The sequence below is a fragment of the Leopardus geoffroyi genome, chromosome A2, assembly GCF_018350155.1.
Source record: "Leopardus geoffroyi isolate Oge1 chromosome A2, O.geoffroyi_Oge1_pat1.0, whole genome shotgun sequence".
In the NCBI taxonomy this organism is placed as follows: Eukaryota; Metazoa; Chordata; class Mammalia; order Carnivora; family Felidae; genus Leopardus; species Leopardus geoffroyi.
The window spans coordinates 52,529,788-52,550,553 of record NC_059331.1 but is presented as its reverse complement, the minus strand read 5'-3'; the positions used below and the strand labels follow the sequence as shown (position 1 = coordinate 52,550,553).

Below are 20,766 nucleotides of genomic sequence, written 5' to 3'. Positions count from 1 at the left end.
AGCAACAGGAACAGTCGGAAGGTAAAGCTTGGGCAGAGAAAAGCAGACAGGTGGAGAGATGGATTCCCGATGCCATCCTTTGAGCACCTGGATCCAGCTGTGCCTGAAGCAAGAGCCCCTGGAAATTTTTATGAGTCAACAAATTCTCTTTTATGCCTAAGACAATTTGAGTGTCCGTCAGTTTCCTAAGGAGGTTGTAAAAGCTCTGAGTATTTAAGAAGAGGCCGTGTGGCTTTTCTTTGGATACTTGCTACGTAAAGGGTGGGAGGGGTCCATCAGCAATACCTGAGAGTTTCTTGGAAATGCAGAGTCCGGCCTTACCCCAGACCTATGGAATCAGCACCTGCATTTTGACAGGGTCTCCTAGATGATTTGTATGAACATTGCAGTCAGAGAAACAAGTCCCCAAAAGCAGTCCAAACGTCAGTAGAACCGGGTGACCTTTAAGATTCTGCCCGGTCCTGGGCCCTCTGACCTGTTTCTGTCTTCCCTCTGAACTGATGACAGAGCAGCTGAGGAGGAAGCAGCCCTGTGTGGGGGCAGAAGGGGCGGTGCAAAAAAATCACTATGGCCGTATTTGACCGGTGACGTTCACATTTTGGATTTTCTTTTCTTCTGTTTGTGCTTTAAATGCTTAGGGCTAAGGGATGCAGGGCCAGGAAGGGCATGGAAAGGAGAGTGGGCAGGAGAAGTAGCCAGAGAAAGAAATGATGAGAGCAGCTGGGACGCAGCCCTGGGAGGGAAGTGACTTCCTTAACGGAACCCTCCATCTGCTCTCCTGAGGGAGAGACACATTCTTTTTTGTGATGCCCAGAACAAAATCCCGGCTGTTGTTTTTTGGGAGAGCAGACAGAGGGGCCTTCTCCTACCTCCTTCAGAGACAGGGGTGGGGGGAGGAGGGGGAGGTTTGGGGGATGGGGAGGGGAGGCTGGCAGTGTCCTGTGGGCTTGGCAGGTAGTAGGCGCTCACAAACGTTAGCCAAGAGACACAACAATTAAATGCCACGCGTGATCCTGGATCAGACAGGAATTGCCATAAAGGGCACTATTGCAGAAATTGGATATGGACTGTAGGTGAGGTAATCGTATTGCAATCGAACTTGACAAACGTATTGTGATTATGTAAGGGGATGTCCTTTTTCAGAGGAGACATGATCGTGTTTAAAGACAAATAGGGTCCAACTGTCCACAGTTCACTCTCAAACGGCTTAGCAAAATCATCATTGTATGATTCTGATTATGATGTGTGTGTGTGTGTGTGTGTGTGTATGAGAGGGAGAGAGAGAGAAAAATTAAGGGAGGCCGTATTATACGCTCTACTTGCTTAAGCTAAAACCACGTTTCCCCAAATCCCCTTCCACGTATGGTTCAGAGTGAGAACTGGTTAGAAGCAACATTTGCCCAAGATTTAGAAGGCAGGAGTGGAGCGGGAGCCATCACTTCTCTGAAGGCCTCCAGAGTCAGAGGCTGTGAGAGCTGGAAGTGCTCACGGAATTGCTGGAGGGAGCTGGCTTATCCTTGCTGTCCCTCGGCCTGGGCCCTGCTGACCAGTGGCATGAGGCTGTCCATCACACATCCAGAGCTGGAAGCTCTGTGGAGGCACTGGCCTTCCCCAGGGCAGAACTTTACCCGCAGGTTCCAGGGAAGAAGGCAAACGCAGGGCTCCTGTGTTCAACGAGCTGGAAAAAGTGCCAATAAAGGTACTAGAGTATAAGGCTTTTCCTTCCTTCTGTGGTCTTTCTCTTGACCAGTCGTGGTGTTTTAGAATTTGCTACTTTATATCCTTCTAAGTAAAGGAAAACTTAAAATCTAAATCTTCAGCAGACGATCTACTGTTCATCTTCATACTCTGCAAATGCCAATGGAAGAGCACGTAACTTCTATGTGAATTACAGACTACGTATTTCAGAACTGGTACGCGCACGTGCATTTCATTCTTTCCAGAATAGGAGAGACTGACACAAAACAGAGGTGTGTCGATTTCACTTCCTGAGGTTTTCACATGCTGCCCATACCCCCAACTTCTGCTTTCTGATCGGGGAAAGAATGGGGTGCCGTATCTTTCCCTTCCCTTCCATGCCATCGTTTTCAGGGCGCGCGGTTGGCTCGTATGAGGAAGTGACTCAAGTAAGGAAGCATATGATGGGATGCTGAGTGTTTCCTAGAGCCCTGCTGTCTTCCTCCTGGGTGGGAGGCAGCTTGCAGTTTAACAGAGAGTTGTGGCCTCTCAGAGCCCTGCTTACGAGTGAAAAAACCTCCCTTATGTAGCTCAGAGTCACTTTTTATTCACTCATTCCAGGGTTTGGGAAAGCCCAGCTGTATCTTTCTGGAGTTTTGAGCCCACATCTCTCTCCCTGTTGGGGAAAAAAAGTTTTGTGTGTATGTGTTGCTGTTCCAGTGAACAAGGCTCTTGTATCCGCAACCCAAAGAACTGAAGGTCTGCCATTGTATATCATAGAACCTTTATTATTTTTCCTCTAACTTCTTAGAAACGTACATAACGCCCGTGCTCTAGTTATGACACCATTTATAGACATTTAAAATGCATCTTCATTTATAAATATTTTACATTTGGTCCATAGAACAGATAATTTTTCTAAATAATAGTGTAATTTTTTTAAAACAGGCTCTGTATATAGTTTGAATATGTATATATTACATATATTTTTTTTATATAGAGATAGATTTACTTGATGTTCTGAGAATAAATCCTTATTGCAAAAAAAGCATATATGATAATACAATATCTTCTCCCCCAGGGCAAATACTAAAAAAAGGTACACATATTCACAGTTCTCACAGAAATTGTACGACACGGAATATTGTGCTATATAAGTAGGTTTGGATGGAAATCAGTTAGGGGATTTCTTGCCAAACATCTCAATTAGATTTGCTTACAAACATTAAGTACACTGCATTTATCTTGGAAAGACTTGGTCTTAGTTTCACATTGAAGGACAAAGAGAATGTCAGAAGTCTTCCTGCCCTTATTCTAAAGGAATTCACACAGGCTGGGGAGGTGGGACCATGAGACACAGTGAAGGGTTCCTTTCATCCTAAACCCTACAATGTAACAACACGTAAGCATCTTGATCATGGATTCACCAGTTGGCATGTGGGATGCCTTAGCAATGAGACTATTTTACAGATGACCTCAGGAAAAGGTCTGAGATTCCCTACACGTTACCAAGTAAGACCCTATATACCACGCGCGAGGATGAACGTATAGGTGTGTGCCTTTCTACGTGTACACGTACTTTTTGTTTTCTCTACAAGGATGTGCTTAATATTCTGAGGGTCATACCTTATTGCGAGAATTGGTATGCTGGTCACTGTCGGATGAGAATGACAAGAGATTAAAAAACCCACGGTCACAGTTAATTCACCATAATTATTAAGGATTAGTCGTAAAACACGATTTGTGAGCTAACTAGCTAAGGAGCTACGGGGCACAACATACAGTTTGCTACATGGGAACCCATCTTCCTGGCAAATGAGAAACGCTGAGTCACCGGAACTTGCAAGAAAGTGTCTTTGCCAGATTTGCTGTCCACCAGCACCAGCACCACCACCACCACCACCACGGAGCCCAGTTCCGGAAAGAAACAAATAGTACTTCTCGACGAAGTAGTTTAATCTTGGAAGCACTTTGGGGGGGGGGGGGTGGTCTGGGTTAACACTAGCTCCTCAGTTAGTGGGCTGGGGAGATTTTCCTGGCAGTGAGGGGATTCCCGCTGAGGAATATGAATGAAGAAGGCAGCATTTTGACTAGGGGCGGCAGTGAGGACACAGCAGAAAGGGGAGCCAGAAAGAGAACCGCATCCATTTTGACTCAAGGACAGACGAACCTTCGCCTTGATTTCCTCCACACCTGATCTGCGTTCCATAAAATGGGGCAGCCTCAGAGAAACTGGGGCTCCTGATTAGGGAATTTCCCCAGAGGGACCTCAGGCCCCCAGAATGGCAATAAAAAAAAATCAATTGTGCTTGTGGCAGTTTTCCAAGGAGGGAGCGAGGGAGAGCTGGGCCGTCTGGAATGATGGCTGTTGGGCCAGGTGCAATCAGAATGGCCTGGCGGGAAGGGGGCAGGGAAGGATGCTCCACAGATTGCTGGAGATGCAGCTCAGGGAACAAGGATGGAGGTCCTCGGGGCGGGGGGGGGGGGGGGGTTGTTTTGTCCAGCTGCCTCGGGAAGGATAAACAAAAAAATGAAAGTAAGAGCTCCGCCGGCTCCCTGCTTCGTACGAGTGAGCTCTCCCTGGAAATCCCCATTATACGAAATGCCCTTTTCGTGTGTACAGAGCAGCGTTCTGACGGAACCGAACTCCAGCGAAGTCCGAGATAAGAGTCGTGGGTTTCGGCAGTAAGAGAACAGTCAGGAACATGACTAAGAGCCTCGAGGTGTGTGGCCACACCACACCACACTCTCGGGCAGGATGAAAAGGATTTACCACACAGTCACAAAGGCTGATTGCTTGATGCTTATGGGGCCCGGATTAAAAAGGTCACCAGCCTACAGGTGCTGGAGCCGTGGGGTATCTCTGCCCCTGGCGGGGCCCACCGGGGGTGTGACTGTCCCCCACCTCCCCTCTCTCTGCATGGTGATGATGTCTGGACTCGCCGTCACTCGAGGTAGGTTGAGACAGACGGTATCTTCAGACAGCAAGCGGTGGTCACGTTCAGCCAGGTCGGGGGGTGAGAGTGTCGGGTCGGGGAGCCGCCAGACGCCCCTAGATGTAGGCCTCTTTGCTGGCTGAGCCGCTGGCCTGGGGCTGCTCCGGGCCGTTCTCGGGGCGGACGATGTCTTCGCTGGGCTGGATCATGACCTGGATGCGCTGCGGGCGCCGGGGAGAATTTGGGCTGTGGGGGGAGGAAGAGCGGCTGCTCCCTTCCCCCACCCCCCTTTCAGCATCTGTCCTGCCTGCCTGTTCTGCCTTCAGAGTGCCCCCAGACTCCAGCCTCACCCCCACATCCTCCATAGTCTCCCCCATGTTTCTACCCGGGCCGAGTGGCATCTGTCACATTCGGGTTATTGTAATAGCTCCCGACTGGCCCTCTCCCTGCCGCTCCTGCCCTCCCCACCACTTACTCCACTCCAGCCACACTGGCCTCCTCACTGCTCCTCAGGCACGCCAAACATACACCTGCCTCAGGGCCTTTGCACTCGCCCTGTCTGGTACATCCTTCCTCTCAGATAATTAGACAGCTCAATCTCTACCTCCTTAGGTCTTGGCTCAGTGTTACCTTCTCAGTAAGGCCTTGCTCAGCACTCCCTAAAACCCCTTTCTACTTTATTTTTCTCCACAGTACTCATCCTTATCTAACACATTTTTATTTTGTTAATTGTTGGTCTTCCTCTACTAGAATGTAAGCCCCAGGAGGGTGGGATTTTTGCCTATTTTTCTCATGGCAAAATGTGTCTCTAGCACTGATAATACTGTCACATAGTAGGTGTTCAATACGTATTTCCTGAATGGATGTCCCACTACCTTCTCTACACATATTCCCCGAAATCCTGTCCCTTCAGATAATGCACTGTCTTCAGAGATGCCCACCTCTGGGCCTTTGCACACAGGCTGAGCTCCCCTCCTCAAATGCACTGCCTTTGCCTCTCTGCCACTCCAAGACCTGGCTGCCTTTGGGCACTCAGCAGAGGATTGTGGAAAATGAAAGCATTGGGCCTGGAGTTGGAAGAAGGGGCTGTAAGCCTCAGCTCCTCTAATGACTTAATGACTTACTGCAAGGGGTGGGGAAGTATTTTATCCCACCTGATCTCAGTTTCTCCATCTGTGAAAGGAGGAGCCTGGCCCAGGGGCTACACACAAACCTCCACCTTGTCCTCCTTAGGCCGCAGACCATAGAGCTCCCTCTTCTGGCTCTGATTGGTCTGGAAGGTCCGTCTTGGTAGAAATAAGGTTGAGAACCACTGATCCCAGGCCCTCCACATTCTGATTATCCACCTCTCCTCAGTGAAATCTCAGCGTGCAGTTACTCCATCAATGTTTCTAGCACTTGGGTACTTGCAACATGGCCTTGTTTCACTTGAGAAGCCGATATAATTTAACAAAGAGCTGGTATGGGCCTAGAATGTGCTAGTAGGCCCCTGCTGAGGGCAGCATGCTTTACATTATCTTTCCTCGAGGGTAAGACCATGTTTTGTCTTTATCAAGCCCACAAAAGAGGTCTAGAGTAAGCCCTCAATACATCCGACCCTACCCTTCACCTGTTTCAAACCTTTGAGGCTCCCCTCTGCCCTCAGGATAAAGTCCAAAGTTCTTGTCCTAATTTTCAAAGCCCTTCATGAGCCTGACCTTCTTACATGCCCAACCTCATCTCTTATCATCCCCTCTGCACCCCTCTCTACCATTCAGTCACAGTGCTCTGCCTTCAGTTCACCATATGCAGTTTATACCCCTAGGCCTTTGCAAATGCTTCCTTTCCATCCCCTTCTAGAAACATTCTTTCTGTGCTTCTACTTTTACCGCTGGGTCATCCTTAGGCACCTTCTTAGCTATCTCCTCTTTCAAGAAGCCTTCCTTAACCCTCCCCAGCCCAGGCAGGGCTAACCCACCTCCTTGTTTTACCCAAATCATGGCACTTCTAACACCCTGTTGTCATTGGATATTGGCCTGTCTGTATCCTAACTAGACTGTTAGCTCTGCAAGGGTAGGGGGCTGTGCCCAGCACAGCAGGGTAAGGGGACTAGCAATCTAAAGGGTGCAGAAGGGGCTTACCTGCTTCAGAGAGCCCTTTAAGGTGAGGAACATGTAGGCCATGTAACCAGGGATGAGGACCATGGAAGACAGAGCCATGAGCCAGCCCACGCCCTGGCCCCACTTGGGGAAAACGTAGTTCCCCATGGTGAGAGGAGTCATCTGCACAGCGCTGAAAATGAACACGCCCTGGGGAGGGTGGAGGAGAGGGGATGGCGCACAGTCAGTCACCTAGATTGGACAATCAAGACATCTTTCTAGACCCTGAAGCTGATAGGTCCACTGACCACCTCCTTCGCCATGAGGTTGACCCTCATAAGGGCCCAGTATCTTGGGAATCCTGCACCCAAGGCCACTGCTGGTACATGAGACATCTTTGTATAGAATAGAAAAAGGCACCCACTTCGGGAAGGACCAATAGCCAAAGGTTCCCTCTCTGTGAGAACCAGCAGAAAATGGCAGTCCTTCCGGGAGGACCAGTTTGAAGTTGGTGCCCTCTCTGGGAGGACCCTTCCTCCAAGATAAGCAGTTTGGCAAGCAGAATGAGGACTGGAAATCAGCCTCTGGTCGGCCATCAGCCGAGTGTCTTTATGCAGGACACAACATACAGAGTGGCCTAGCCCCCACCCCGAGGACTGGGGCAGCCCTCCTAGGCCTGCTCATGCCTCAGCTTCCTCCTGCCTAAGGCAATGAAGGATGCTGAGAATAAGAGGCCTCCCGTGGTTTGAGCTTCAGAATCGGGCCCGCCTGGTTTGAACGCAGTACCAACTAGCTGGGTGATGCTGGTAGGCTGAGCCTGGGTCCCTCAACGGTACAGCAGGGACAAGAATGCCTATTTTGCCGAGGTTTGTGAGGATGGTGTAATGTACCATGTAATGTACCACGGTACCATGCAGGGCACAAAGCAGACGCTCAGCAAACGGGAGGCAGTAGTATTATTACGGAATGGGCGCCTTTGCTTCCAGAAGTTTCTCTCCGGACCTGAGTGGCCCCAGGGCCTGGTCTGGCCTCACGCTAACAGGGCTGGTCAAGCCTTGTCCTTACCGCTACAATGATTGGGGTGAAGAAGGACCAGCAGAGTTTCCACCAGATGCAGGGCCTGGAGCCAACCATCTCTTGGATGTTGTCATAGAATCGGTTGACACCTGTGACATTTGGAGCAAGAGCAGCAGGGATGAATGAGCTCGAAGCCCCAATCTGCCACTTTCTTGCAGTATGACCACGGGGAAGTCACCTGACCTCTCGGAGCTTCCGCTTCTTTGTCTGTAACGGGGGCTAATGCTCCCTGGGGTCCTTGCGATCTAAGCATTCAATAACCAAACCCCCCAGCGTGTGGGTTGTGTGGGAAAGCCAGGCACCTTCACATGAAAATACCCACCAACAAAAGGATATGCTCATAAAGATGTCCCCGCCTCTCTCAATGTCCCTCCCACCCAACAGCTAGCCTAGACATTCCTTCAAGGCTCTGCTGGACAGGGCGTTTTCCCCTGATGATCTGATGCTATAAGCAACCGGGGACAGACTGCAAAGAAGAACATCAAAGCTGGCAGAAAATCACAGGTGTCATGAAGTTCCCAAGACTGACGTTGGGCATTGCCTGAATTCTAAGCAGAGCCACTGACCAGTGAGGATCTGACAGCGTTAGGCCAGTTGGGAGTGAGGCGGGAGATGACAAGGAGGAGGAGGAGGTGAAGAAGGAACAGTGGCTATCAATGACTAAGAGGGACCCAGGAAAACGGTTCAAAATCGTCTTGCTGTGATAATCAAAGTGCAGGGGAGGATTACTTTGGACTATCACGTAGCAGGGTCTGGAAACTTAGGCCATAAAAAAAAACACACACACATAAAATCACTGTTTACTCCATTCTTTGTTCTAAGGTAGTGCATACCTTTAATTATAGCCCCATTTTTGTTACATATTTAACTTCAGAACTTTTTTTTGTAGTTTGTTTGTTTGTTTTAAGTAGGCTTCATGCCCATTGTGGAGCCTAGCGTGGGGCTTTGAATTCACAACCCTGAGATCAAGACCTGAGCTGAGATCAAGAATCAGACGCCTGACAAACCGAACCACCCAGGAACCCCTGGTTTTACTTTTCTAGATAAAATCTCAAACGCTCTTATCCCAAAATTTATGAAGAAACTTTGGCTCCCATTTCCAACGAATGTATTTAACCCGCCTTTATACCATCTTCTAAGCATAGAATCTCCTGTGCTAACTTCATCAGATTGTTGTAAGGACTAACGACAGTTGACCTTTGAGCAATGTAGCAGCCAGGGGCACTGATCCCCCAACATGCAGCCAAAAATCTGCATATAACTTCTGACTCTCCACAAACATAACCACCAATAACTTATTGCTGAGTAGAAGCCTTACCAATAACAGTTGACTAATACACATTTGTATGTTCTATGCATTATGTACCGTGTTTTTACAATGAAGTAAGCTAGAGAAAACAAATGTGATTAAGAAAATCTGAAGGAAGAGAAAATACATTTATAGCACCGTACTATACTGAAAAAAGTATCAGAAAAAACACTGCACTATATTTACATGCAGAATAAGCAGACTGTGCCGTTCCAACCCGGGTTGTTCAAGGGTCAGTTGTAAACGAATGTATAGAAAGGGCTTGGTGTTCAAGTTGTCTTTGTTGAATGATAACTGAAGAAAGGAATGAATGACTGACTGAATGAATGAATGAGGGAGGGTAGGAGGAAGGAGAGTTGACACTCACCATAAAACCAGGAAATGGAGACACATTCGAAGAACACAAGGAAGAGTAGGCTCATGCCGCTGGCAGAGTAGTAATCAAACAGTTTGAAGACATAAATGCCTCCCTAAAAGAGGAAAAGCAGTAAGAGGGGGTCCACTTCTGGCCAGTGCCCAGGACATGCAGTTCACAGACCACATGGCCTTTGCAGTCTGGCCAGGTAAGTGTTAGACGATGCTGCAAGGAGAAGGCTTAAGGGAAGATTGAAAGAAGCATCGAGGGCCTAGTGACTATGAGAGGAGGTGATCACTGCCTCCCTGGGAATTGGGAAGAAAATGTCTGGGGAAGAAAAACATCCCATTCCTGGGAATGCTGGAGGACTGAGAGAGGAGCTGGTCATTAGAGCCAACTCTCCACAAAGTTAAATCAGTTGTGCCTCTTCCCTGCTTAAAACCTTCCATGGATTACACAAGACAGAAATACAACACATCAAAAATTGAGAGATTAAAATACAATACAATACAATACAACATATTGCAACACAATGCAGTACAATACAAAATACAAATGGCTTTGGCCAGCAAGGTCCTGCATGATGTGGCTCTGCACCCCCAACCTCTGTCCCCTCACTCCCTCTGCTCCTCAAATTTACCAAGCCCATGCCCACCTCAGGACCTTAGCACCTGCTATGCTTTATTCCCCCAGCTCGAGCTTCCCCTGGCTGTCTCTTCCTTATCATTTGAGTTTCAGCTCAACTGCCACTTCCTCAGAGGGCCCTCTCCTGACTACTCTGTCTGAGGTAGCATCCTTCCCACTCTCACTGATCATTCCCTGTCCCACTTCCCTTTTTTGGGGGGGGCACTGAACACTCTCTGAAATGATCTAATTTGTATGTCAGTCTTGCCCACCCAAGTGTAAGCCCCAAGAGAGCAGCTACTGTGTCTGTCACGTTAACTGTTGAATCTCCAGTGTCATGCTAGGCCCATGGTGAGTGTTTAACAACTATGAAGGAATAAAGGAATAAATGAACAATATTCTGGGAATGAGCTATATTTGAATCCAGGGGTAGTTTTGCTGATCATAAAGCAGACCCACAGGGCTGAGCTCATGGCTTTAGGGTCATTTATATTTATTGTACCATTCATAAGCTATATGTATGCCTTCTAACTAGACCAGGAGGGCCTTGAATGCAGACAGGAGTGCTCATTAATATTGATAGAAAAAAGCAAAGTGGGAACAAGAAGAGATAGTATTGATGTCAAAGGCTCAACTCCAGCTCGACTCTCCAGTTAATTTTTGTGAGTTTTTAAAAACACAGTCCCTGTATCCCTTCCTCCAGGAAGCAGTCCTGGGTGCCCCTGGCTGGGGTAGGGGCTGTATTCTCTAGCTGTGTCTTATCATTTCTAACTCAGTGTGTGTGTTTCCCACCATCCCACCCTAAGGGCGGGGACCCTGTCTGACCCACTGCTGTGTGTACAGGGCTTGGAACAGAGATGGTGCTCAACAAAAAGCCGAAGGGTGACACAGTACAAGGCTGGGGTGGAGAGGACCTGGAAGTGGCTGCACCAGAGGCGAGCCACGTGCCCAGTGAGCTCACCTGGGTGATGTTAGAGAGGCCAATCAGGTAGGACACGATGCAGACGGCAGCAATGAAGAGCTCCCTGCGGTTGCGGAGAAGTCTGGGATACTCGTCCACCAGGGCCGTGATAAAGCCCTCCACGGTGCAGAACTTCAAGGGGGTCAAAGGTCAGCCACATGCAGCGGACCCCAGCCCCAACCCACCCAAAGCCTGACTCTCTGGGGCAAGACCCAAGGGGTCCGGCAATGTCGGGATAGCAGGGCTAGGAGGGCCCCAGGATCCAGGCCTGATTCTGCCTCTGCCTCTCTTTGTGACCCTTCCCTCTGGACATCAGTCCAGGGAACTCGCCGGGGTCCTTTCCCTCTGGACATCAGTTTCCCCATCTGGAAAATGGGGAAAGTGGATGAGCTGATCCCTGAAGTCTCATGTGGTGGAACAGGCTAGGGGTCTGAAACTCTTGACCATCTTCCTGGGGGCCTGAGACAATGGCCTCCTCTCCCTGCTTACTCCCAGACCCACAAAGCTGGCTGGGAGCTCTTCAAAGTGCCAGGGAGGCCATCCTCACCTGGCTGTCAATGCCCAGCATCAGCAGCATTGAGAAGAAGAGGATGGCCCAGAGGGGAGAGATGGGCAGCTGGGTCACTGCCTCCGGGTATGCCAGGAATGCCAAGCCAGGGCCTGTGGAGCAAAGGGTAAAAAAGAAAACAAAAAAAAGGTACTGAGTCCCTACAGCATACCCAGCACACTACCCACTTTCTAAGTTTTATTGCATTTCATCTTCAGAGTAACCTTTTGGGTGAGTGTCGTCAGCCCCCCTTTTCCTAGATGAGGATACAGAGTGCGTGTGGGCAGGGGAGGGAGTAGGGTTATGTCTGGAGGCCAGGGTGCCAGTGAGATGAAATGAGGGACTTTGGTGGCTTGACCAGCAGTGGGGACAGTGTGGGTGCAGAGAGATGACCTGATGGAGAGATAGTGAGGAGGTGGAAAGGGCAGGTCCTGGTATTGGCTGGTTTGTGGAGTGAAGGTGAAGGAAGGGTCCAGAATGATGCTGGGGCTGTCCTGGCTCCTGGACGGTGGTACCTTTGGGGTGCACAGGGAAGGAGAAGGCTTAAAGAGATCAATATTGCGTTTGAGCATCTGGGTAGGGGGTAGTCAAGAGATCAGGGGAAACCTTACAAGGAGAAGGAAAGAAACTGTATCCTCCCTGGGTCTGGCTCAGGAAAGGGGGGTGGTGGCTGGGGAGTCCCAGAGAAATGAGCTGGCCGTTGGAGGGAAGATGACATCAGTGGAGAAAGTTCCTTTCCACATGACCGGCCCAGTTCTCCATGATGGAGAAGATGCCTCCCTGAGCCTCAGGGCCTCTGCTGTGTACACAATGGGGCCCTCATCTCACTGCTTTCTTGGGTGAGTAGGGAGGTGAGGGTTGCCTGGGGTTCTCCTGGGACCCTGCACCACTGATGACTGTGTGGTGAACAGAGTGGGTACAGCCTGCTTGGTGAGGACGTGTTTGGCAGTGGGACAAAAGCAAAGATTCAGGCACTTTGTGTCAGGGTGGTGAGCATGTCTGAGTTGGAACAAGGCTTATATCCCAGGGGGCAAGAAAGAATCTGTCTCCTCCCTGCAAAAGGCAGCATTGTGCTTGGAAGAGCCAGTATGGTCACGGGATTAAGAGCCCAGGCTTCTTGATTGGCTAGGTCGATGCTCAATTCCAATTCCACCACTTTTCTAGCTTGGAGAACGTGATCCATGAGCCTCAGTTTCCTCACCTAGTAAATGGGATAACAAAAGCGTCCGCTCCAACCTGTTGGAAAGTTTCAGAGATGCTTTCCAACTAAAATGCTCCATGCCCTGCCTGGCACATAGTGATGTTCAATGCCAGGGAGCCCACACACCACACTCATCCCTGTCTCCAGGCCTGTGTACTGGCTCTTCCCTCTGCCCGCAGGCTTGTCCCCAGGCTGCTGCTGGTGATGTTGACGATGGCCACAGATGCCGCGTGTTATCCCCTCCCACCCCAGGAGCCCGTGCCCTCCAATGTGCGGTCCGAACCTGAGGCCGCCACATCAGCAATGGACCTCTTGGTGACATGGGCCATGAAGCCCACGATGGAAAAGATGACAAATCCTGCGAACATGCTGGTGCACGAATTGATACAGCAGACAATGATGGAGTCCCTGAAGAGAGGAAAGGGCGGAGTCAGTGAGGGTGGGGCTGGTCAGGAGGCGAGCTAGGAGCAGTGGTTAGGAGGGGTGAGGGATGAGGGGCAGGGGCAGAAAAGGATGCCTGGGAGAAGGGCCACAGGGCAGGTGCCCCCCCCCCCCCCCATCCCAGGGAAGGGGTGGAAGAGGAAGGAGTGGCCACAAAGGAATCGGCTTAGAGAGGAGTGGAGCTGAAAGTACAGAAAGGCCAGGGGACGTGGTCTGTACGGGGGCGTGGTCACGTGCAGGCTTGACCTTAGAGAGGCGTGGCCGGGAAGGAAGGGGCTCTTGGGCTCCCGCACCTGTAGACATTGTTGTGGAACGAGTTATAGCTCCCGAGAGCGATCAGGGATCCCAGGCCCAGTCCATAGGAGAAGAAGATCTGGGTTGCCGCATCCAGCCACACCTACAAGTGGATGATCAAAAACTAGTCAAAATTATAATCATTGCCACAGTGCCCCATGGCCTTGTACACGTGGTAACCAGCTCTACCTGGCAACCATCTTGGTTTCCATGAGGGATAGAGAGGTACAGGAACTTTTCCTAAAGCTGGTAAACGGTGGCTCAGGACTCAGGTGGGCCCTTCACCCGGCCAGAGGGGCGGGGCCCCGGGAAGGCACTCACCTCAGAGTCGGACAGCTTGCGGAAGTTGGGTGTGATGTAGAAGAGGATGCCCTCCTTGGCCCCGGGCAGTGTAACTCCACGGAAGAACAGGATGATCAGCATGATGTACGGATAGGTGGCGGAGAAGTAAACCACCTGGGAGAAGAGTTGGCAACGAGGTCGTCACCCCCACTCCAGCGCGCCCATTCTTCCCCTCCCCCCACTTCACCTACATCAGTATCTCCTGTGGCCCTGGGCTTAGTTCCAGTTCATCTTCCTCCAGGAAGCCTTCCTGGATTCCTAACTGGCTGTGTTTGCCCACTTTTCTGAAGCCTCTCCTTGGAGTATGAACCAACCAGCTCAGCACCTGGAGTTTCCTTCCCTCAACCTCTCCTTTATTTTTTGACTTTTGTCTAAATTGTTCAAGTACAATACGGTGTCAGGAAAATTTTACACACACACACACACACACACACACACACACACACACACAAAGTTCCCTTCAACAGCTCCTAGAATTTAAGTTACATGAAGGAGAGGGCTTGTCTTGTTCAGTTCTGTTTTCCCAGTGCCTAGAACGGCCCATGGTATATAAGAAACACTCAATAAATGCCTAGTACGTAAAAGCATGGGGGTGAGCATTTTAATGTTCCTCTTTTGAGAATCTGCTTTGCATATATGATCACATTTTCTTACAAAGTGATGCTCAAATTATGTACTTGCATCTTCGTTTAACATGTTTAAAATTCAAAAACACAGTACATACAACTTTGTTTACTAAAAATTGTTTTATTCTCTCTTAAAAATGTGATATTTAATTATGCAAAATAGTCCCTCAGAAGGCTCTACCATCCTTTTTAAAGTTTCCCCTACTGTTATCCATTTACATGAATTTCACTAACTTTTTTATGCATTTTATATGAATGTCACTAATACAACATTGGACACCCCTATATATAAAACTTTGTCCAGAAAATTATTATACCACTCTTGGGAAAATTTTGTAGAAGTAGAATTAATGACTAAAAAGGGATAAATTTCTCAATGGCTTGTGATCCATATTGCTCAATTACCTTCCAGAAACCGAACTTTGTCCAGCATTTCAGAGCACACCTTCCCCACAAAGGTGCCAGCACTGAGTATAATCTTTAAAAAGTACGTGGGTTTTTTTTTTTTTTTTGCCAAATTGATAATCAAAAGACCGATGTCATTGTCTGAGATTACACTTCTTTGTCCACTGTTGTGAAAGAGCAGTTTTCAAATTCAATAACCCTTGTATTTCATAGTTTCATTTCCCTCAATGGATGTGAGATTCTTCAGGGTTAGCAAAGGCAGCCATAATCCACTAGAAACACCACTGTACTCGGAATTAGGAAAAAGGAATTTGAAACACCTGCAGCACCTATAAGCTGTGTGACGTTGGATCAATTTCTCATCCTCTCTGAACCATGCATTTTCTTGTCTGGAAAATGGATACTATCAACCTGCCTACTCAGAGGACATACAACATGCTTAACATATATTGCCTAGGTCTTACACTTTAATCTGTCTTCCATGTTCAGAATGGAGTCAGGTATACACTAGGTGCTTAATAAGTGTTTACTGTTGGATTGGACGACTCACTCAAAAGATAACTGATATCATGGATTGTCTACATGGTATATGGTATATGGTGGCTAGGCATATGCTACATATTCTGCATAGATTATTCTCCTCAGTCTTTATGACAACCCTGTAAGGTACTATTATTGTATCCATTTAACAGATGAGGAGACTGAGGCACAGAGAGGTGAAATAGATTGTCCGAGCACACACAGCTAGGAATCAGGGGCCTGAGATTCAAGCTGAGCTCTATTTCTTCCAGTGCCTTTAGTCCCTACATTCTTCTGTTTCTTAAAATCGGGATGGGTGGGGCGCCTGGGTGGCGCAGTCGGTTAAGTGTCCGACTTCAGCCAGGTCACGATCTCGCGGTCCGTGAGTTCGAGCCCCGTGTCGGGCTCTGGGCTGACGGCTCAGAGCCTGGAGCCTGTTTCCGATTCTGTGTCTCCCTCTCTCTCTGCCCCTCCCCCGTTCATGCTGTCTCTCTCTGTCCCAAAAATAAATAAACGTTGAAAAAAAAAATAAAAAATAAAATAAAATCGGGATGGGAGACACCTGTGCCCTCCTCCTGACTGCCTAGTCTAAGGACACATTCGAGAGGTTTTGACACTGGATTTGGAACTGAGAACCTGGTAGGTCCAAAGGTCCCACCAGACTGGAACTGGTGAGTTTTTCATCACCTGCACTCATGCCCAAGCATGTTTGTTAAGGTTCTGTTTTGCTTACATCAGCTTAGGTAGTCTGGACCTCCCTGCTCTTGCCTGATTCAGTTCAAATCCCTTCTCTCCCTTACTTGCTATAAGAACTCAGACAGGTCTCTAAGTTCCCTTCAGGCTAGGGCCAGTGACAGGCTGAGCCATCTTCTGACCCTGGACTCCTGGGGTGGGGCTTTAAGGAGAAAGGAATGGGAGTGAGGCCAGTCCCCTTACCCCTAACTTGATTGGCGAGCTCCCCAGATGTCCCCAGGATGGACCTCCCCGCCCCTCCAAGCTTGACCTGCTCTGCCCTTGCCAATAATAAAAACAAAACAAGTACAATTCCTCTCGCTAGCTGCTGAGAGCTTTACAAAATCATCACCCCATTTGATTTTCATGACAAACCAACAGATGAGCCCCATTTTTTAAAGAAGGAAATGGAGTTCCAGAGCAGTGACCTAAGGTCACCTAGCCAGGTAAACAGGGAAGTTGGGATCTAAACTCAGGACTGTTCCAGAACAGGGCTTGAGTATTTAACCATTCATTGATCCATTTCTGATGCTCCTCAAAGGCTGGGATGTGGAATATTCATCTCTGGATCACCCTACAAGGCCTGGCTCAGTGGAGATGTGTGGGGACAGTTTGTTCAATGGTTCTTGAGCAAAGTTTACCACGTGTTTTGTCATGGCTCTGTGTAACTGTCTGACTTGCATTGTGGTATGTAATCCTCAGAGCTGCCCAGAAGGTAGGTAGCGTTATTATTCCCATTTTACAGGAAAGGAAACCAAGGCAGAGGGAGATGAAGAGAACTGCTTCACTCCAGGTTCGACGGGATTCCTCGAGGTGCAGACTCCTTGCCCAGAGCAGAAATCCCCTTGTAGATCTGTCCCCTTCTGGTCCCCACTGTGCACAGGCCTTACCTTTCCAGTCCAGCCAACACCCTTCCAGATACAGAAATACACAAGGATCCAGGCGATGGCCAGGGTGATGGCCAGAGGCCAGCGGATCTGACCTGGCTTATCTAGCCCGTCTGTCATCTGATGCATATTCCGCCTGGTGGAACAGTGGAGAGAGCAGAAAGTCACGTGGGAGCTGGAGTGACCTGGGGGTACCCAGGGACTGAACACAGATGACATCCTCCACTGGGACTGTGCTGACATCTGTGGTCACTGAGATCCAGGAGCTGGCTGGAAACCATGGGGTCCATTATACTAATTGGCAGAGAGTGTGCTATTTGCTCAAGGGACCTGCCGGAACCTTAGTCTGGCCACCCTTATTGCTCACCTGTTTGGCTGCAGTGCCCTCCTAGCTAGACCCTCACCTTCATTTTTGCTCTGTCCCCACTCCCTTCTAGCCCCAGAGACCCTTCTAAGTGGTACGTCTGATCGTATCACTTGCCTGCTTAAAACCCTACAGTGAATAGCTCTTTACTTCCTCAGCATGAAGCCCAGCCTCCCCAGGCTGACCTTGCAAGGCCCTTCTGGGCTGGCCCTACTTTTCTCTCCAGTCTCAGCCCCCGCTGAAGCCCCTCAAATGCTCATCAGCCTGGATGACTCCCATCCCCTCACCTGTGCCTGGCTTGTGCTCACCTGCCTCCAAGCCTTCATGCATTCTCTTCCTCCTGCTGACACCTGTCCTTCCTATGTGGTTTTCATCCTTAGAGGTCACTCCTCACCTGGGCTGGTCCAGGTACCAACTTGGGGCACCTCTAGCCTCCCGTGCATCCCCCCACTCTTAGCCTTGCTCATCTGGTGTTACGACTGCCTGTTTGCTTATGTTTGCCATGCCTCTAACCACACTGCACACAGTAAGCACTCAAGAAATGTTTACTGAATAAATGGCTGAATGCAGTCCGGAATTGGTATGTGGCAGATGCTGGAAAGAAGCAAAAGCCAAAGAATCTAATTTTATTTGTAAGGAGACCAACCTAGCCAAGGACATTTCTGCACAAAGACTAGCATCACGTGTTCTGACACCTCCGGAGAACAGTTCCTCCTGGCAGCTTATCTAAGGTGCTATGGAACCTTTCAGAGTGCTCCCAGACCCTTTCAAGCTACCCAACACAAATGCCTCCTTCATGCCAAAGAGATTTGGATCCCAAGGCCCCTTTTAGTAATCAATATCCCAACACACAATCTATGATGTGCTCTCCTGAAGATACAATCAGCACGGCCTTCAGCATGTACAGTGTGTGTGTGTGTGTGTGTGTGTGTGTGTGTGTGTGTGTATGCATGTGTGTGTGTGTGTGTATGTGTGCCTTTGGTCCAAACAACTCTGGGTTTCTAAGGAGACTGGACTGGTTTTCAGGATGAGCTGGGATCTTGTTGGCCTCTCCTGGCAATTCTCCTTGTCCTGTGCTGGTTACTCCCTTCCGGGGACTCACTCTTCATCCTTGTCCATTCTGTTCTGTGCCCTGGGAGGCTGGCTGCTATGCCTACATGGCTGGCTCCCTTGTCCTCTGACTTCTAGCTAGGTTTGACCAATGGCAGGAGCCACTGGTCATGAGGAGAGAGAAGGCAGGAATTCTTCTCTGTACTGAAGCAATTCATTCTCCCTAGTTTGTAACTAGTGGCCCTTTCCATGGCCCAGCTCTCCAGGAGGGAGAAAGGGACTTCACTCTCCCTCGCTTCCCCCTCAGCCCTGCACACATCATCAGCTCCCATCACCCTTTTGAGGGCGCCTCTGTCTCCTGCTGGCCCTGGCTGATAGGCACCCCCACCACCGATGGCCCCACACTTACTCCCAGAACTCTACCACGGCACTGGTCATGTTGGTGGTGTTGACGACGCTGTAGTTGGAGAAGCAACGGTCTGTGTTCCAGGGGTTGTCACACTGTTTCCACGGCAGCGTCTGCAAAGGCACAGGGGCACGGACAAACACAATTGAGCCCCCAGGGGATGGCAACAGTGGTCCCAGTGCACCTCGTCCATCCTCACCGTCCCCCGAGCCTCCTCATAGCCATCCATTACCTCGCCTCCCCTCTCCAACAGCTCTCAGGTGCAGGTCATGTTGAGATCCCCATTTTAGAGATCAGAGAGGGGCAGCAACTTGTGACCTTGAGTAAGAGATCTCGCCTGTTTGACCCTCTGCACACTGATGTTAACAGTGAACACTTTACGGTACTTGTTCTTTGTGAGGTACAATCCTAAGCCTTTTGCACATATTTACTCCTTAATCCTCACAACAACTCTATGAGGCAGGTTTCCTTTCTACCTTCATTGTATAAATAAGCACTGTGGCTCAGAGAGGTTAAGTTTCTTTCTCGAAGTTGCACAGCTGGTATATCCTGGGGTCAGGATTGGAACTAAGGAAGTCTGGGTCCGTATGAAATGAGCTAACAAAAGCCACCTTAAGGAGGGTGTCAAGAGGAGTAGATGTTAGCCCCCATGAAGCACCTGGCTCAGTGGCTGGCCCAGAGCAGCTGTTGGTTCATGGTGCTACAACTTGCAGGGAGACAGGGACCACTGAACACAAACCACACCCTCCACCCAAGGAACAGCACTGTGAGCAGAAAGGTAGTCCCAGTAGACAGAGAGCAGGCTCTGGGTCTGGCTCCTTCTGGAGGGGGCGGTGCAAGGGTCCACTCACTGTGGTGAAGGAATTGTACAGGTAGTAGATGGCCCAGGAGATGATCACGATGTAGTAGATGTTCAGCCAGAACGACAACACAGCGGCGGCAAGGCCCACACCTGGGAGTGGACACGGCAGCATGACATTTCATAGAATAATTACATGGGGCACCTGGGTGGCTCAGTCGGTTGAGCGTCCGACGTCGGCTCAGGTCATGATCTCACAGTCTGTGAGTTTAACCCCTGCATCAGGCTCTGTGCTGCCGGCTCAGAGCCTGGAGCCTGCTTCGGACTCTGTGTCTCCCTCTCTCTGCCCCTAACCCACTCGCATTCTGTCTCTGTCTCAAAAATAAATAAACATTAAAAAAAATTATAACACTCCAGTGAGTGCCATTCTTATCATTTTCCATGATGCCCACCAGCTCACTGGCCCTTGGAGACAGGTGTTATTGAGGCACTGAGGCTAAGAGAGAGGCAGGAACTTAGCTAAGGTCACACACACCTGGCAAGTGGGGACTTGGGTCTGCGGCCCAGCACTGGCTGGTTGCAGGTGGCGCAGGAGTCTGAGCTTGCCAGACAAGAATGCTTCTCCACATATCTATCTGAGTGTCAGGCACTGAGTAAGGAAGCAAAGAAAATTGCACCAGCCCTGGCTTGGGAAATAAGTTCACAGGACAGCAGGCTGGTGTGTGTGTGGGGGGGGGGGCCTCTGCACTGGGCACTCCTGTCCACCTCCCTCACCCTAGATTATAGTCAATGCCACCATCTATCACCTGGCTCCTTGTGAGGGCTCCACTCTGCTCAGAAGCGAACCGAGCAGGTCCCCCTCTCCAGTGGGGATGGAAGTGCCGGGAAGGGCCTGGTTTCACCATAGTTCTGTGGGCAGGGGCACCAGCACATGGCCCCCCACTCTGCAGACTTACCCTTGAACATGGGGGCCAGCTTCCACACCCCCAGGCCCCCGATGGATGTGTACTGGCCCAGGGAGCACTCCAGCAGGAAGAGAGGGACCCCCGCAAAGATAAGGGTCAGGAAGTAGGGGATCAGGAAGGCCCCTGTGGGGTTGAGAAGAGAGACGCTCGTGACCCCAAGGCTTTGGAGAA

General features: G+C 49.7%; 1 protein-coding gene across 1 annotated transcript in view; it reads right to left on the bottom strand.

The window, feature by feature from the left end:
- Positions 1–2,446: 2,446 nt before the first annotated feature.
- The window catches only part of SLC6A1 (solute carrier family 6 member 1), a 43,572-nt gene continuing 25,252 nt past the window's right edge, over positions 2,447–20,766 (bottom strand). The window contains exons 4-16 of the mRNA XM_045493807.1: positions 20,587–20,718; positions 19,683–19,783; positions 18,835–18,944; positions 17,015–17,147; positions 13,822–13,956; positions 13,500–13,603; positions 13,049–13,173; positions 11,565–11,677; positions 11,018–11,149; positions 9,445–9,547; positions 7,757–7,857; positions 6,734–6,901; positions 2,447–4,834 (exon numbers count right to left, since the gene is read on the bottom strand). Of these exons, the coding sequence (XP_045349763.1) occupies positions 4,730–4,834; positions 6,734–6,901; positions 7,757–7,857; positions 9,445–9,547; positions 11,018–11,149; positions 11,565–11,677; positions 13,049–13,173; positions 13,500–13,603; positions 13,822–13,956; positions 17,015–17,147; positions 18,835–18,944; positions 19,683–19,783; positions 20,587–20,718 (1,562 nt within the window). The 3' untranslated portion in view covers positions 2,447–4,729. The remainder of the gene's footprint in view (positions 4,835–6,733; positions 6,902–7,756; positions 7,858–9,444; positions 9,548–11,017; positions 11,150–11,564; positions 11,678–13,048; positions 13,174–13,499; positions 13,604–13,821; positions 13,957–17,014; positions 17,148–18,834; positions 18,945–19,682; positions 19,784–20,586; positions 20,719–20,766) is intronic.